This window comes from Eucyclogobius newberryi, unplaced genomic scaffold (assembly GCF_026437365.1).
Source record: "Eucyclogobius newberryi isolate DKJ021-1_F unplaced genomic scaffold, fEucNew1.0.hap1 SCAF_8, whole genome shotgun sequence".
NCBI lineage: Eukaryota > Metazoa > Chordata > Actinopteri > Gobiiformes > Gobiidae > Eucyclogobius > Eucyclogobius newberryi.
The window spans coordinates 8,727,027-8,746,687 of record NW_027316500.1 but is presented as its reverse complement, the minus strand read 5'-3'; the positions used below and the strand labels follow the sequence as shown (position 1 = coordinate 8,746,687).

Here is a 19,661-nt window from a genome sequence, read left to right as displayed (position 1 = left end):
TATACCAATATCAGCTTTTTACAGCTAGTTTATCATAATCTCTCGCTGCAATAGTTCCCCTAGCATTCTTCCAAACACATCAATACTGATCACTGTTGCTATTATAAGAAAATTGTTGTTTGTTTTAATTGATATAATTTGTGTTTAGCTGCTGGATATCAGTGACAAATATAGCCAAGCGACCAGGCCTACAATTACTTCCTTTAGTGTAAAAATAATGGAGGCTTTATGCTCACCAAGTCACCACACAGCTCAACCCTAGAGAAAGAGAGGGGGAAAAGTCTATATCTTATAATTTTTTTTTAAAACTGCACAATTCCATGTTAGTTAAGCTCTGTGAATAACACCTGCTATATATTCTTGTCGCGCACTGAGGTCTTTGGATCAGAAACTGCTGTTGGTGCCTCGCACTCGCTTTCGGACCAGAGGAGACAGACCCTTCCAGGCTGTTGCCCCCAGACTCTGGAACGATCTTCCGCTCTACCTACGGTCACTGGATTCTGTTGTTGCTTTTAAGGGTCAGCTCAAAACCTTTTTATTTAGTCAAGCCTTTTAATTGCATTTGCTTTAGGGACTGATTTGACTGTATATTGTTGTATGTGTATTGCTCACTGTAAGTTTTCTATGTTTTTATTGTTTTATTCTATGTTTTTATGAAGCACTTTGTGACTTCTGTCTGTGAAAGGTGTTATAAAAATAAAATTGACTTACTTACTTACTTGTCCATGCTGCTGCATTCTAAATTACTATAGTGCACAATGCCAAATGGTTGGATTTAAATCCATTTGAATAGTTATTAATATTTTTTGTGATTACACATATTTCATATTTTCCTGCTATTCTTGAACAGTTCATTGCAACATTGGAATTTCCAAATAGATGCCATTGATAATTACCACAGCCTAATTCGTTTTTTTATAAAGCATACTTACATTTTTTTATACTAGCAAATGTTTTATTACGAATGCTTGAGGCATAACAAGTGTTTACAATATAGTAGTTACTAAGCCTGAATCATGTTTAATAACCTACAGTTTATTAAGAATGATGAGCAATGACCTAATTAGTTAAGGCTTTATTAAGGCTATTCTAAAGTGTTACCATAGTATCTTATCTTAATAACATGCAAACTGAATGCCACCATACAGAAGAATCTCAAGGCTCGGTAAATTTAAGATAATGGATAATAATAGAATTAGCACATTTTTGTATTACTATCAGCAATAGTTTTTGTAATATATTTTTAAAATCATGTTTTCTTTGTAAGTCTGGCTTTTTACACAGTCGAAGTGGCAAAAGAAGGGCATTGTGTAAATAAGCGGGACGAGGGACAGGGGCCTAAATGGCTCAAAAGAGGCTCCGGTGATCACGCTCCTGTGAATCCAAAAATGTGAATGCATTCAAGTTTGTTTACAACAGCCGTGTAGTAGCGTCTGTCCCGCCCCGGCCTGGGTGCTCGGTGCTGCCCCCTGTCTGCGCCCGCTGCCCGCCTCTGATCAGCAGCATCACCGCGCTCCGCTCTCATAGTCACAAGTAAGCGGGGCAGAGCGGAGCAGGAGCAGCCGGAGAAGAGACGACTTGCGCGGCTCCGTCAGTCCCACACTCGAGCCCCAGTGGACGGCGGTGATGATGGCGGCGGCCGTGGAAAGAGGAGGCGTGCGGGCCGCTTTCCTCCACCCGAGCAGCAGCATCGGCGGCGTCGGTGGCGGCGGCGGAGGACCGATGCCCACCGGCCTCCCTCCCGGACCCTTCCCCGGAGCCGTGGTGCTGGGCTCGGGCTCCGGATCCATGCCCGTGCCGATGAACCTCTTCGCGACCTGGGAGATAGACCGATCGTCCCCGAGCTGCGTCCCAAGGTAGAACAAACCCCAAACATTATCATTATTATCACACTACTGCGCGACAATATTTACAAATCACGACGATGTCAAATAAATCCAGATTTCGTGCTGTACAAACGCGCTCTGAGCTTGGAACACATTTCAAAACAGAGCTGGCTAAAGCACGCTAACTAACTAGCAAAGTGGCTAATGCTAAAGCTAGTGGCAAAATAGCATTAGTGTGATTCGCTTTCTGCAAAACGCGCCACAGTTCGGTTGTAGTTTAATGAGTGTAGTTTAATTATGTCAAATCACCTCTTTGCTTTTGGAGAAAACACACAATTCGCTCGTTAAACAAACTGACCAATGCTGCTGTTTATTGCGATGACATTTCACGCATGCAACGTTATCCTGTTTTTAATGTTGTGGTTACTTACCAAACTTCGGACATGGTCACTCACTGCAACAACAAAAAAAAAACCCAAACTTCTCTAATCTTCCGTTTTATGACCGTGTTATTAATGTTATAATATGCATTGTACAGTTTAACCACAAGCTTTCATGCTTTCCGGAATGCAAACACTCAATCTGGCTGCATAACTATCTATAAATACTGTGACATTTGCACATGGATGCTGCATATTTGGTAGTGCTGTCAGCTGCACATGGGTTGCAATAAACTTGTTATACAGCGGTTAAAGTGTGTCTATTACATGCACTGTTATTGCTGTTATCCTGAGCCCGGATATATCTAAAGCAGATTTGATTCTAATGGGTTTGCATAGGCGTAGAGTGGGCGATATTGACAAAATGAATATCTCAATTTCATTATCCGTTTAACAGTGCATCAGAAATGTGCTCAAATGCGCCTGTAAATGTTTTAAATGAGGTCCAAGTATTGCACTAAACCAGAATGGGCAATCAAATTAACCACAGCAGGGCAGAAATAGCATTGTATACCCTTGTTTGTAAGATTACACAAGACATTTCTGTTAATTTTAGCTATCATTTGTAAAAGTTAATTATAGACAATCTGCTCTATATTCTGAATGAGCATATCTCCAGAAGAACCGCTGCGATTATTATACATTTCCCGCAATTGTTCCCCTCCAAATGTGCCCGTAAATGTCTTGGTATAAGTTCAAGTGTCATACAAAATGTGAATGGACCATAAATTAACCACAAAAGGGCAGAAACGTCACATTATCCCCCTTGTTTGGAAGATGACACCAGACTTTTCTGTGTCTTTCTGAGGTACTTCACCATTTAATTATAATTGACACAATACGAATATCATCTAGTATCGCCAAAACAATTGCAATATCGTCAATTTTGCAACACATCTCCCACGTTTGCAAATAAATCTTAAGTGTTACGACGGAGATGGGCTATGCAAATACCCCCTCACCACCAGTATGTCCCCGTTTTCATTTCCTGTCACTCGTATTGCCTCTGAATAAGGATAAATCGTCCCGTGCGTTGCTTTCTCCATAATCTGTGCAGTGTTGTTTTATTATCTAGCCCAGTTGAATGTCAAGAATAGCTGGAATGCATTTGTGTTCTCTTGCGCGGCGCAGAGAAGCGGCACACCACCGCTGCCACCTGACCGAGAACCTCTTGGGAACCGTGGGCACATTAATCAGCTTTGACCTAGATCTGCTCCACTCATTGGGAGAGAGAAGTGGGTTTGCGGAGGGGGGCTGGGTGGGTGGGTTTCCTGTACTGTTCTGTAATACGCGCCCGCTCTGCTACACGTTACGCCGCCTCCTCGTGCGTCCGCAAAGGGTGAATGAAAATCAACGCACGTGGAATAGCCGTCTACTGTATATCGTACGCCTGCTGTCGTTGTTCCGCTGCGTTTTAAATGCATTTCTCATCCGTGGGTGGCGGCCGCCCGTTTGAAACCAATCGCATTAGGAGTGAGCGTTGAAATGACGGTATTGTGCGTTGATTTGACAGCTCACTGGTTTTGTTTTGGTTGTTCGAGGCCACGCTTTTTCGTGGGTGAGCGGAACAATATCGTCTTTGTTTTTCCGGACGCTTTGTGTTGTAGCTCTGGTGGTGTTGGCGCTGCGGTGTGGGAGTCTGTTGAGTTTATGCCAGTGTGAACCGTGTCCATTAAGTTTTCAGACTGGCGACTGCAGAGGTGCTTTCAAGTGAGACAACTGATAGTTCAAAGTGATAGTACTCGGGTAGAAGTAGGAAATAGGGAAATAGTACTAGTTAGGGCCGCGCGATACTGGAAGTTATTGCAATATGGTTCTGCGGTATCGATAATATTGCAATATTTGAACATATTTGACACAATGATTTCAGTTATATCAAAACAAACATCAAATAGGTTTACAAGAGACACCACTGAGACTAAATGAAGGCTAATTTAGACTGAATAAGATTAATAAAATCAATTTTTTTTTGTTTTTAATGCTATTGCAATGAAATTAGTTTTGTTGTTGCTGATAATATATTGATTATTGTTTGTCTGCAATTATTTTTATATCGATACTTTTCACAAAAATTGCACTGTCCTAATAATTTGTTTTATTTATTATTTATTTATTTATTACGGACATAGCATTGGACGAACCAGATGCAATGTTTTAAGTGTTATAACAGAATATGCTAATTTTCAACACCTGTCCATAGGGCCAATTTAGAGTTGCCAATCTTACCTCACACATGCAAGTCTTTAGACGGTGGGAGGAAGCCGGAGTACCTGGAGAGAACCCACGGTAACACGAGGAGGACATGCAGACTCCACCCAGAGAGATCATGTGATGTTGGTCGAATCGAACCCATGATCTTCTTCTTGGGAGGCAAGAGCAGCGCTAACCGCCTCTGCCACCGTGCACCCCCCCATTGTTACACAATTGTTGTAATTGTGTAACTGCATGTACTGTATTGACAGATTGTTGTTTATATATTGCATATGACTAATTGTGACTAATCGTAATCAGATTAATTGTAATCTGGACTATACAGACTCTAAAACACAGACATAAATACCTTTTTGTAACAAAGACTGTGCTACTAAGCTGTATTATTACATCAAAATGTAAAAAAAAGGAATAAACAATGTCTGTATTTCATCAGTAGTGCACTTTATTTGTAAATAGTCACAACACTTCAACATTTATTTTGTTAAGACTTTATTTAAAAACTCTCATTGTACAAATAATCACTGACTAGTCAACTACCAAAATATAACATATCATCAGTGAAAGCCCTAGTTTTTTGGGTATGTTTGATTTATGCAATTAGACAACAAATGTAACTTATTCTAACAACAAGGACAAATGGAAAAGTGGATCTGCTATACATTTATTATGCAAAAATGCATTGCAAATTGGTTTGTAACATTCAAGCGAGTAGAGGAAGCAGCGATTTGTGTCAGATTTTCATGACGGATGTCGTTCCCGCAAAATAATTCAAACTGGATTGGGCAGCGATGTTGGTGGAATTTCTTGCCCAGTGAAACAGTAACAGCTATATATATATATATATATATATATATATATATATATACATCTAACGGCTTTAAGTAGAACATACATCTACTTCTATGCGTGCAATGTATCCAGGTCATTGTGTGCGTTGTTATTCTACTCCTGTCCTGTCCTGTCCTTTTCCTTTAGCATATTGAGTTTATGTTAAACGTGTCCATTAAAGGCGCCGCATTAAAGATGAATAGACGCGAAGGATTATAATGCGTTATTGATGAGCTCTGCCATCGAGTGAAGGTGTTCTAAGACTGTTTGTGGCTACAGTCTGTATATTAGTTACTCAAAGGCTTTTGCATCTATATTGTAATGCTACGTATTAGGTTTTCATCAAGGTTAATCAGTCGGTGAATTTATGGCATGTAAAAATCAGATTAGAACAAACAGATAATACATCAATTAGATTAGATTTTTGGTTTGTGTTTACATGCAGAAGAGGCGTCTGATTTTTTTTTGTTGTTGCTGTATTTTCATTTTAAGTTTTTCGATTGTTTTGTTTACCATTTTTTTGCACACTTTTCCTTGTCGAAATCACAAAGAAATCAGATCCCTCGTATCAGACGTAACTGTTTACTTGACATTTCAATAACCCGGTAACTCCACAAATCAGATAACGATCACATTTTAGGCGTGTACTGTGCTTGTAAACGCTGTTGAGTTGTGAAAATACCGTTGCTACGCTGTTATGATGGTTATTTTTGCACATTTAGCTCACTTTGAACTAATTTGCAGGACTCCCAGTTTATACAAATCTCACCAAATTATTCATTCATTAAAGCGGAACCGCGCAACACAACCATGACACTGTCTGACCACTGACCTTGAATTCCTTTTTTAATCATTAACATATTAATTGAACGTCTGAAAAGTGTTGCATAGTGTATGAACTAACCAAACATTCAGAAAATTAGATGTTCTCGCTCAGGCTTCATTGTATTCACGCACATGAGCGCCGGCACGGACAAAACAATTATGCGTAAATTGAACATGGATAAAGCACGTTGTCAGATCCGCTTGCATATTGATTTGAGTAAAAACGCTCTCAAGATAATCTACCACTAAATTCTCATTACTCCGGAACAGATTGAATTTTATATATTTATTACCGTTTATCACCGCCATAATCCAATGTGACAGCTGTAAGTGAGGGAAAGTACATCTCCGGTTTCTGTTTGAATATTAAGAGAAAATCTAGTCTGCCGATGCAAGCTTATTGAATTAACAACTTTCATTTATTTTTTTAAACATAATTTTTGCACCTTTATAACCTACATTTTGTTGTCTGGATGTTTTGAATATTTATTATTTTAATACATTTTCTCTTTCCGCTAAACATGCTAGCTATTATTGCTATCATTGCAGCAGATTATCAATTTGTTGGATTTAGCACTAAGAGCATTCTCCAGAGCGGTGACAGTGACAGATTACAACATGTAACAGGACATCCACCAGTAGTCCACTGTATTATACTTATTAAACTATATTTTTGAGAAGAATAGTTGTTTATTCTCAATGTGGTGCCAAAATCAATATCGAGTATATGATCCCTTGTCTTTGATTGTGACGTCGCTAGTATGAAGTAAATATTCCTTTCTTCTGGCTGGTCTGTATTGGGGTCCCGCCCTGAGCACTACCCTTGCCCCAAAGGCCTGTGTGTTTTGGGGGATACCGGACATTCTTTGGGTTGTGGCTGCTCCTCTCTGCAGCTGTGCTCCAGTGTCGCCCGGAGCAGCGTATGGTGTCCAGCCAAGTGGCACACTTTCAAATCAGGCCACTGCACTGTTTACACACTTATGTTATGAGCCTCTAAAGTCTACACACACATGTTAGTCATTAATAAAACTCAGACTTCATGTTGAAAATGGTTTTAGTGAAATAGTACAACAGGGCGTTCAGGGCTGAAAACTTTTTGTTTTGAAAAAAACACTTTAGCCTGCAAACAATCAAAATGTTCTCAAATGGAATTCATCTGGGTCAAAAAATCTCATTCACAGGCTTTTTGCAAACTGCTTGATTATCAATTCACCAAATATTCGTTGCAACCCTACTATTTAATGACTCTTGAGTCAACTGAACTTACTGAACCCTATTTACTGTTGAAGCACAACATTATAAAATGGCTTGCCAGTATTTAATGAGTCATTTGGTAATTGTTCATCTTCTATAGCTGACATGTTGTTGTACAGCAGTAAAGAAAATGTTGGTTAACATATGCCCAAATTATGCAGTTTTTGCAAATAAAGTAGAATGATTCAGCCAGATATTGTTCATCCTTAATCAAGTCATTCTTAATTGATTGGACCTTAATTCACTGTAGTAGTAATTCTAGTAGGCCGATACCTACCTATCTAGTCAGTTTCTTTATTTGGTTAAGTATAAACAAAGCTTAACTTAGCGCTGAGTCTCTTTAAAACCTGTGTCATACGCTGCATGATAGTGTTTGTGCAGCTGTGAGATAAGGAACTCCCAATACAGACCCTGCCTTATCACAATGAGACAGAATGGGGATAGTTCAGTGCGTGTAGGTAAATAACACAATTACACACTAAATAAACAATTACATGCATCTGGGCTCATTTCTAAATTAACAGTGTGTGAGAAAGGGCATGCTTTGTGCACGGAAGACACATTTCATATTCGGGAGAGTTGCCGTATGAATACAAGATAATTAATTAATCAAAATTAAATTGAAATGATCAGTGCAGTGTTAATGTGAATGTGAACGAATATGAATAACAACGTTTTGGCCGCAATAAAACTATAGTGCCAATACGGCTCTCACCTTGGGCTGAAAGCTTAATCTCAATCGAGAGGTAGAAATAAATAAGACAGATTGAACGGTCGCAGTTAGCAAATCACACAGGCTGCCGACATTGAGCGAGAATAAGGCAGGATGTCCTCTGCAGAGAACTCCTCGTGTCCAAATTCAGTTTTATTACTTTGCTGATTACTTTGTCGCTAAGTCCAGGACACAGAAATGCACTGTCCTTCGTCGCCCAAAAAGTTGGACCAGATTTCATTCTACTCCCCGCCAACTGCTGTCTGCCACCTCGCTCATTCTCCCTGCAGCTCTTGCTTTGCTGTTTTCTCTTATATGCTGAGATTTACGTTGTTTTACTTCACTTTCCCAAGGTAACGTGAAACCTCTGGGGGACGCTGGGGGTGGATCCCACTTTACCCGGCTCTGTTTTGTCCTGACTGGAGCTTTGATGAGGTTGCCGAGTAACCGAAAGATGGCTACGGGCTAAATCGCGCTAGAAACAAAACAACAGCAGCAGTGACAGCGACCGTATTACGTTTAATTGGCTTGACGTGCCGGTTCAGGCGGAGGTAGATTATCTATAAGGCAACACATTACTGTATATTGTAAATGTGTTCATGTACGCAGTCGTTTTCATTGACCTGGACTGAAGTATATTCCAGCAAATACTGTATGGTTGTTGACATTGAGATGTAACATTGGTAATTACCAGTTTTATCTCTTCAATTTGACAAATTTTTGCTCATTTAAACCTAAAAATTCAATTCAAATTACTTATTTATTTGCTTATTGCCCTAATCTACCCTTTTTTAGTCCTGGTTTGGTCACTATTCGAGGAGTTTGTTTTTTAGTCCCAGTTTTGCCAAAGTGTTCAATATTTTGGTATATTTTAATGTCAGATGTTCTTTTTATTGTTTTTCTCCCCAATTTGTTACAGCGTTATGCTTTTTCCCCCTTGCTCTCTAGAGCTGCACAATAACAACATCAAATAGAGATTTCTTTTTTTTTACAAGCATTGCGATGGCGAAGAAGTACAAAAAAATCCCACGCACTTCAGAACACATTTGGATACGTCAAAACTAAATCCACTTTTCAATTTTTTTGTTCTTTACAGAGGACATTCGTTTATCTAAATAACTGCAGCCTGCGATTTGACGATAGCGCCGACTCAAATTACAATTACGATATACTCCTATACATCCTTATCGCTTTCCCGCTCGTCGTTTTCCATAAGATAAAAAGTGGATGTACCCGGCTCAAAGCATTACCCGGTCAGAGGCGGCGTGACCAAGTGGCCGCGGCTCATATCTGCGGTCAGGCTGCATTTTGTCCATGTGGAATTTGCAGAATGGCACTAACGCCGGGGTCGGCCGCGGCTATGTTTGTCTGTCGCAATGATGCTCAAGAATGCGTTGCGCCGCATAGATAACCAAGTTCAGAAGACCCGTTTACCGCCCGCGAGGTCAGACGTCACGACCTTTTACGACCCCGCCACCCCCTTCGGCATGACAACCAGGCGCTGCGCACGCGTTTGCTCTGCGGACGCTAATGGTTTTCTAAAAAAAGGGCGAACCAGAGATTTTTTTATGATGTCGATCTGTTTGCAGTTTAATACCGGGAGAAAATAAAACTGTCACGTTGGAAAGTTATTGGGTTTTGAACAGTAGAAATGAAGGAAGCAAAATAGTGTAACTAAAGGGAAACCAGCAAATGGACGTTAGCAACATTAAACAAATATAGCTGTGTGCAATTGTGGCAGCGTTTAAATAACACTAATGTTACTGAGATTATTGGACCGTTTTAATTGATGATACATGCAAATTAGCACTGTGTAGCTTGGAGCGTGTACATGTTGTCTTTGGCTGTGTTTAAAGCTGGTCTGTTATGGTTGGACTGTTGGACACTGTTAGGAACATAAATAATTGAAGAGATTGGCTCTGGGCGATATAACAAATGTGAGCTGTGATTAACCTTGAGGCCGGACGTGACCGCGCTGTCGTACACTCGTGTGCAAATGCCGGAGACGGTGTTACGGTCAAACTGGGCATCAGCCGAAAGTGCATCCTCGCATTGAATATTGTGACCGAGCTGTTATTTTAGTGTTTGGACAGAGACGATCGCCTCAACCTCCCATAGAGACGGGATTGTGTCACACCGAATCGAGTTTCCGCGTTGAACGAATGGAGATTTTACGATGCTAAACACTAAAATCAGAGTTCGTTCTAAAGTATTCTGACTCGATTGTGTCTTAAATGTACTTTACCAGTTGTGACCGAGCAGCTTGGGTTTGGAGAGGTCAAGATGATAAGGTTAATCGATAAACGTGATTATTTAGGTCAAGTAATAAACTTAATAACTAGTAAGAATTGTGTAAATATATTTTTCTAAGTCAAATGTACTCTTTTTAATTAAATGAATTGTCCAATAAATACATCTACATTGAATACTTTTTATCTGGCTGTTTTTGTAACATTAATTTTATTTTGGAATTCAGAAAGTTCAATTTCAGAAACTTGTTTTAGTCTAGATTTATTAATCGGGAATAATTGTTAAACTGTGGTGTTTTTTCTGTCACAATTAATCTAAATAAATCTAAACTTTGACATTGTGACATTGTCCTTACTCTTTTACTGAGATGCACCGATCAGGCTTTTTCAGATTTACAGATATCTGATTTTAACTGATACCTGTGTCAGGATTGAAAGTTTTAACTGTTATTTATCCTACTATTAATGACTGAATCGCTTTGCATGAATAAAAGTTCCGACATTATGAGACGTTCTGGGCCAACATCCGTCAGTAAATAGTCTCATTACATCCAATTAATGGCTAAACCAATCATGGAGCCGACACATTATCCGTCAAAATCAGTGCAGATATCCCATACCATTATTGGAAATGTTGCATTACTTCTTTTTAAGATTAATTATGTTTCTCATTGGACATTTTGCACATCTATATTCTAGACAGTAACGTAAAGTTTTTGACATTCAACTGAACTTTTATCGTAATGCTAGATCATGCACTTTATAGGGTTGTGAATAACTTTGATTGAGAAAACACAAAAAGACTACATAGTACATTTATAACACTGCATAACATCTATCAATAATTAACATCTTTTTGTAGTTTTGTCCCTTTGAGGCATCTGCAGTTGCCCAGTTGTTAATAGTGAAAGTTTGAAGGACTTCTTTCATGATTTATAAAAAGACATACTCTTTGAAATACCAAAAAACGACCTAAAATGCCCCGGTAAAATAACGTATTAATATAGTAGCACTTTGATGTTCTTGGTGGTATTTCTACTGCCGATATAACGCTAGTTTTTAAGCCTTTCCTCTTGAGTTCAGAGTAAATCGTTTCGAAAGGTGCTGCTTCAGAAGAACGTCCTTTTCCTCCTGGTTTTATCTGTCGCTCCAGCCTCCTCCTCCTCCTCGTCTGACACCATGACAGGATGACCCCGTTTGTTGTGGGGGCACAGTCTTATCGCACTGGTATTTCGAGTGGTCAGATGTTTGTCCTGCACCATTTCTGAGATATATAGATGTGTATGAAATATAGATAGAATATTGTGGTACATAACGATGGTAAATGGTGCATAAAAATCTATCAGAAATCAAAATCTAAGTTTGCCTGACTTATGACGTATTTTCTATCATTGTAATGAAAAGGTGATCGTTGTGAACCTGATCCCGAATGTTAGATAATGAGGACGGCATAGCTTTTATATTGTATTTTGGTCTTTTCTATTTCAAATGCACTCAAAACTAAGCATTTTAACCAGCAGAATTTACTGCACTACAAAAGGCGCTGTACCTGATTTTCACAGTCTTAAAATGTAAAAAACAGAACCAGTTCATTTTAAATGTCTATGCATCCAAATGTATTCCGCACTTTCCTAATGGATTCCAAGCATCCTAATTTTTCACCGCGACGTGGACTTTATAAGCGCTTTTCAAAACTTTCAGAGGCCAGAGCGGAGTCTTGATGTCACAAGAATGCTAAAAAACAGCTGCAGGTAGTTAACGTTGAACTTTATAGACAATAAAACACTTGCAGGCAGCACACAGCGGTCTCATTTTAACCCTGAGAGCTGTTTTTTTTTACAATATATCTGTACTGGGGCAACACAGATTTTCAAGAAAAATACAAAAACGAAGAAGAATGCAAACATCACAATATGTTGTCAGGCTCAGTCGAGAACACATTACTACACCTGACCATAAATCACATGTTATTCTACTATATTTACACATGTGGTTGTAGTTATAGAGCATGCAATCTCCAGCCTGATCCTTCGCCTTAATCTGCGCTATTTAATTCTCCATTCACTGCATGTTCATTTCATAAAACCTGAGCTGAATCCTTAAATCTTTAATGAAATAAAGTCTGGAGAAAATATGAGCGCTGCGTGACCTCCCACCTGCTCCATAACCTCTCCATCTCAAATCGCAGATATTGTTTCTCGCAGCAGGGGACCGTGGGTAATCTGATTTCATAACATGAGAAGAAGGGAGCGTAATCTGATGCCGGGTCTAATCCTCGGAGTCCTGCGTGGATCATAAACACGACTCCACACGCGCCACATTTTTGGGGCACGGTGACACGGCGTTGTGGCTTTAACGTGTTTCTCCGTGTCATGTTTTATTTTAGCACAAAGGAGAAGAGCGGAGTCGAACAGACAAAGGTCGCGTTATCTGGGAAAACCGTGCGATTCAGGTCTGATCGATTAATCACCATCGATTTGACCGGTCGCAATTAGCAAATCACAAGAGCTGCAAGAATTTATAATGTCAGAGTTAGCTACGGTATAATGTATGATTCTTGGAGTTTCATTTGTCTGGTTTAATTTGATTAGTTTCAGTTCATTTTTCAAATTTGATTGCTTCTGGACTGAACTGAACTGTAAAAATCTAATCTCAAATGTTTCCAAAAGTGTAGCCCAAATACAAAGGCCAATTATAAATGTTATACTTTATGAAGACATACAACAGTCTAGTCATATATGCTGCTAATAGTAAAGAGGGCTAATTGAACTGCTAGAACTAGAAATAGTGACAATCTCGTGAATGTCTTTTTGAAGCTATGCAAATTTCAATATTGAGTATAGCTTTTCTATTAACAATTCTGCAAAAAGAGTCGTTTAAAAGTGGAGAAATAAGATGTTTAGTGAACTTCCAGATCAGAGTGAAGTGATATTTCTGCATTTTTGTGGATTGCTTTACAGTCCTTTCACATTTGACTGACGCTTTAACCTCAATTAAAGACTGAAATAAATTTTTGCAGGCTAAAATTTTTGCAGATTGCTGATGGTTTGACAAAAATATCTTCCGAATGTCATTAATTAAAATATGGAGATATATATTTTCTATCAATATTGCCCACCCTAGATTGCTCTGAGATTCCTAGACTTAACAAAATCTGGTTCAAAACAATCAGATGCTCTGGTTAGACATGATAAATCGATCTTTGTCTTTATGATGCATGTGAATATAATGCACAGATGATCTGCATTTCTGAGGTCTATTCCGTGATAGCAAACAAATCTCATAAGCCTAAGATATTTTCCATCTCACTGTCTCAGATGGAAAACATTGTTAAAGTCGTAATCCTTTAAATGTTAAACAATTGTATTACTTTTGTCGGAGCATTAGAACGCCATTATCCTAAAAGCTTTTGCCTCAAGTAAGTCATAAGATGTACAAGAGATGTTTATCCCTGTGAGAGATAAATGGCTTTGATGCTGACGCTGTCTCTAATGAAAACCGATGTTGAAACAATAATACACGGAGGAAGGAAGTTGGTTAGATGCAGTTTAGTTGAGGTCAAGCAAAGATGAATGGTTCAATCCGCGGCTAATTCGTAAAACGTCGTGACCCGGGGTTGTGCAAGGACCAAATTCAACTCAGATGTGTGTGATTTTTTACCGTCATTTTTTTGTATCAGTACTCCTGCATTTAATCTGTTTTGTTTTGCGGCCCTGCGTGTCACGTTGCTCCCACAGATGTGTCATTTTGAGTGTTTTGGGCCGCGATGGTTGGCCAAAAACAAGCCATCAACACAGTGATGCAAATGACATCTGCTCACGATAGAACAGACTGCCAGTGTATCGCATCGAGATGGAAATGACAGTTCAAGTCGACGTTTAAACCCTGGCGAGAAGAGATTACCAATTTACACATATTTGAACAATATAACCAATAAAAGTGTCTTCTGCAGTTCATATGTCAATTCATCAATTCCCCAGCACTCAATCCACAATTTGACTTAAGAGGTGATTATTGCCGCCATCGATTAAAAATATTACGTAATCAAGAAGAAGAAGAAACTGTAATTGGAGCCTTTTACATTCATAACAGCTCATTCAGCACTTAATGAGCCTCTCGCTTTCATTTAATCTGTTCATGCTCTTACTTTTAGCGAGCCCGGTCACCAAACTTACTACTGTAATTGTGATTTTTATTTTCTCTGTGGTGCAATTTTGCCAAGACGATCAGATTTCTGTGTTAATCTATGTTTGCTGTATCTGTTCCAATCATTAAACAATACATTTATACATATTGCACAGCCTTGACACCCACACAGTTTCCCGCCAAAGTAATATGCATTGTTGATTGATTTTTACACAAAACCTAATCATTATCCAGGTTTGAGATGGACCAAAAGTTGCTGTCTTGCGATTTAAAAAGTGAAATAGCCATGAAGAAATGTAGAAAACACAATGCCTTTATTTCCCCCTCTCTTTTGTCCAAATGTGCCAATATTACACTGGCTTCCTTCCTCTTTCTCCGCTTCACGAGGTGGAATTTCCTTCACATTCTTACATGCGCCGCTCCGACTCGGATTTCGTCCATTTCTCTCTTTTCGCCTCCCCGCTTTGCAAAACCGTGTTTGTCAACCATTTTCTCGGTGGGAGGCTGCCTCGGGGGATTTTAGCAAGTTCTGCTGAGGTGCTCCAGATCCTCGCACGGTCCGGGCCAGCGCCGCATTCCGCACAAAGGGAAGAAAAGTCTTGTTTTTTTCCCCCTGCAAGGACCTCCGAAACGGGACCGGGGCCAGATTCTTGTGTGGGTGGATATACTGAGAACAGCTCTTGACACAGGGAGGGTCCTGTCAAAATAAGCACGTCGGGACTCTCTTCTCTGTCGTGGTTCTGCTCCGTTTGTTTCCCACCTCTCCCAGTAAGGCATTTCCTTAGCTCGATCTGCCAATGGCAACAAAGAGACACTTATTGCACGCCAAGCACTCGCAGAGGAGCGGGGTGACATCACGAAACACGCCACAGCCCGCAATCGACGTTGAGATCACATTGATGCTTGTGTTGAGAGACGTATATATATGGCATTGATGGTGCGTGCGTGTACAATATCGATGCTTTGAATTAAGGGTATAGGATTCTGCAAAACTATTAGAGCTGCAACAACTGTGACTAGTTAAAATACAAATAATGGTGGTTGTGTTTTGAGTATTGTAATCGTTACCTGGACTATACCGGCTCTATAACTGCGATAGTGGCATTATTGACTCAAAATGTCAACAATGAATAAACAATTTCAGATTTGAGTGCACTTACACGTAATAGTACACTTTGTTTGTAATATTCTCTATCTAGAAGTATTCTGCTGCCATATTTCAAGATTAATTTGGTTGATAATGCATTTAAAAGGTCTCATTATACAATAGTTGATTGGCAATCGTTTGACTAGTTAAATAGTTAAAAAATGATCGTTAGAAGCTCCCTATAAAATCGTTCTAAGTTTATTTTGCGGATTTGTCACTTTTGTGCTGAATGCAATTTCCAAACACTAGAATTTCCCCATTGTATGACAAATAAAGGTCATCTTATCTTATCTTATTTGTCCCACAATGGGAAAATTCTAGTGTTGCAACACAGATCAGGTACAGAAACAGATTAGGCACAGAAGTAAATAATTAAAACAAAAACACAGATAACTTATAAAAACACTCTTGTAGAATTTTTGTGTGTAAAAAACCTTTTGTACTCTTAATACACTCTTATGGATAGAACATATTGCACCAAATAAAGGTTCTCTCGTCTTTCCTAATCTTTGGAAGAGCATCTTGTATAATCTTTGACTAAATGATGATTTGATGTGGCGACGTGTCCTTCGCTACAGTCGCCTCTCTTCTTTATCCATTCACTGTCGATGGATTGGTTACAGCCACGCCCGTACAAATAAAAATGATAAAAGAATAAGAAGGCAAATCAATTTCTCGTCGACCCACGTCATAGTGCAAGAGAAACATGCTTTTAAAATGTGACGTTCAAAAGCCGATAAATCAAAATGTATTGGTTTAGTCATTTGTTCTGTCATCTCCAGGTTGCTCTTTGTTGCGTCAGTGATTGTGGCAGTTCTTGGAAACAGTAGACATCAAAGTGTGTTCGCTAAACTTGTGTGAGAGAGAGAAAAAGAGAACCACTGTTGCTGAGGCTGTTGTAGATTAAGACACATTAGTCATTTGGACACATAAAGCCTGGGGGGAGAGACTGGGAGGAGTCATGGGAGACACAAACGCATAAACGGCACACATGCACTGTAACTGCATTGGCCTGTCAGAGCCACATCCACGCAGTGATTGATGAGGTTTAAGATTTTTCCAGTTTCCTTGTCCAGAGGGTCTTAAATGTTGAGATGTATATCAATTTGCAGAGGCGTGTTAAGATCAATAAATAGACCTACGTAAAGATAGGGGGGGCGATATTGACAAAGCGCCCCGATTAAGATATCTCCAATAGAAATATGTGAAAATGTGTCTTTAAATATACTTGTTGAGGTTTAAGTATTAGACAAATGTAAAATGAATCACAAACGTGCAGAAATATTACTTTATACCCTTGTCTGAAAGCACAGCATAACTTTTTTCATTTTTTGTTGCATTTGTACTGTAAATGATACACTCGATATTCAAATGTTTAATATCTTCAAAAAAATATTCACGATATTATCTAAAATTGGATATATTGCCCAACAACATGTTTCTGTGTTGATAAAAGTAGGTGTTTGTGCCTCAATGCTAATGCTAATGCAGATATTGAGGCACAAGAAATACGTACGGAAGTATGTATAAAGCTGTCATGTATTCTTTACTTTAAACTTAACAGGTTGATTGTTGTATATTTTACTTTTTAATAAAAGTTCAAATTAACTTTGAGACAAAGTGAGCTAGCAACCTCACGAACTATACAATCTGCTTCTTCAAACACATCTAGAAACTGTAAATCAAACTGGCCTAAAGACTCTTAAGCTATGTCCGAACTACCCAAAGCTGAACTAGACTAAATCAAAAGGAATTGGGTAAAAAGCTGATCCGTAAGCTGATACTGAACAAGAACTAAGCTAGGTCTCAAAAAGGACTAAACAAGGTCACAAAAAGGACTAAACAAGGTCTCTAAAAGGACTTAACAAGGTCACAAAAGGGACTAAACAAGGTCTCAAAAAGGACTAAACACGGCCTCAAAATTACTATTCAAGGTCTCAAAAAGGACTAAACAAGGTCTCAAAAAGGACTAAACAAAGTCTCAAAAAGGACTAAACAAGGTATCAAAAAGGACTAAACAAGGTCTCAAAAAGGACTAAACACGGCCTCAAAATTATTATTCAAGGTCTCAAAAAGGACTAAACAAGGTCTCAAAAAGGACTAAACAAGTTCTCAAAAAGGACTAAACAAGGTCTCAAAAAGGGACTAAACAAGGTCTCAAAAAGGACTAAACACGGCCTCAAAATTACTATTCAAGGTCTCAAAAAGGACTAAACAAGGTCTCAAAAAGGACTAAACAAGGTCTCAAAAAGGGACTAAACAAGGTCTCAAAAAGGACTAAACACGGCCTCAAAATTACTATTCAAGGTCTCAAAAAGGACTAAACAAGGTCTCTAAAAGGACTTAACAAGGTCTCAAAAAGGACTAAACAAGGTCTCAAAAAGGACTAAACAAGGTCACAAAAGGGACTAAACACGGCCTCAAAATTACTATTCAAGGTCACAAAAAGGACTAAACAAGGTCTCTAAAAGGACTTAACAAGGTCTCAAAAAGGACTAAACAAGGTCACAAAAAGGACTAAACAAGGTCTCTAAAAGGACTTAACAAGGTCACAAAAGGGACTAAACAAGGTCTCAAAAAGGACTAAACACGGCCTCAAAATTACTATTCAAGGTCTCAAAAAGGACTAAACAAGGTCTCAAAAAGGACTAAACAAAGTCTCAAAAAGGACTAAACAAGGTATCAAAAAGGACTAAACAAGGTCTCAAAAAGGACTAAACACGGCCTCAAAATTATTATTCAAGGTCTCAAAAAGGACTAAACAAGGTCTCAAAAAGGACTAAACAAGTTCTCAAAAAGGACTAAACAAGGTCTCAAAAAGGGACTAAACAAGGTCTCAAAAAGGACTAAACACGGCCTCAAAATTACTATTCAAGGTCTCAAAAAGGACTAAACAAGGTCTCAAAAAGGACTAAACAAGGTCTCAAAAAGGGACTAAACAAGGTCTCAAAAAGGACTAAACACGGCCTCAAAATTACTATTCAAGGTCTCAAAAAGGACTAAACAAGGTCTCTAAAAGGACTTAACAAGGTCTCAAAAAGGACTAAACAAGGTCTCAAAAAGGACTAAACAAGGTCACAAAAGGGACTAAACACGGCCTCAAAATTACTATTCAAGGTCACAAAAAGGACTAAACAAGGTCTCTAAAAGGACTTAACAAGGTCTCAAAAAGGACTAAACAAGGTCACAAAAGGGACTAAACAAGGTCTCAAAAAGGACTAAACACGGCCTCAAAATTACTATTCAAGGTCTCAAAAAGGACTAAACAAGGTCTCAAAAAGGACTAAACAAAGTCTCAAAAAGGACTAAACAAGGTATCAAAAAGGACTAAACAAGGTCTCAAAAAGGACTAAACAAAGTCTCAAAAAGGACTAAACAAGGTATCAAAAAGGACTAAACAAGGTCTCAAAAAGGACTAAACACGGCCTCAAAATTATTATTCAAGGTCTCAAAAAGGACTAAACAAGGTCTCAAAAAGGACTAAACAAGTTCTCAAAAAGGACTAAACAAGGTCTCAAAAAGGGACTAAACAAGGTCTCAAAAAGGACTAAACACGGCCTCAAAATTACTATTCAAGGTCTCAAAAAGGACTAAACAAGGTCTCAAAAAGGGACTAAACAAGGTCTCAAAAAGGACTAAACACGGCCTCAAAATTACTATTCAAGGTCTCAAAAAGGACTAAACAAGGTCTCTAAAAGGACTTAACAAGGTCTCAAAAAGGACTAAACAAGGTCTCAAAAGGGACTAAACAAGGTCTCAAAAAGGACTAAACAAGGTCTCAAAAGGGACTAAACAAGGTCTCTAAAAGGACTTAACAAGGTCTCAAAAAGGACTAAACAAGGTATCTAAAAGGACTTAACAAGGTCTCAAAAAGGACTAAACAAGGTCGAAAAAGGGACTAAACAAGGTCTCAAAAAGGACTAAACAAGGTCTCAAAAAGGACTAAACAAGGTCTCAAAAAGGGACTAAACAAGGTCTCAAAAAGGACTAAACACGGCCTCAAAATTACTATTCAAGGTC

The 19,661-nt window shown here is 38.8% G+C and overlaps 1 protein-coding gene across 2 annotated transcripts in view; it reads left to right on the top strand.

Moving 5' to 3' along the window:
* The first annotated feature begins 1,538 nt into the window (after positions 1 to 1,538).
* LOC140350858 (phosphofurin acidic cluster sorting protein 2) overlaps positions 1,539 to 19,661 on the top strand; it is a 113,630-nt gene continuing 95,507 nt past the window's right edge. For both annotated transcript variants that reach the window (XM_072436369.1, XM_072436368.1), the window contains exon 1: positions 1,539 to 1,856. In XM_072436369.1, the coding sequence (XP_072292470.1) occupies positions 1,627 to 1,856 (230 nt within the window). In that variant the 5' untranslated portion in view covers positions 1,539 to 1,626. The remainder of the gene's footprint in view (positions 1,857 to 19,661) is intronic.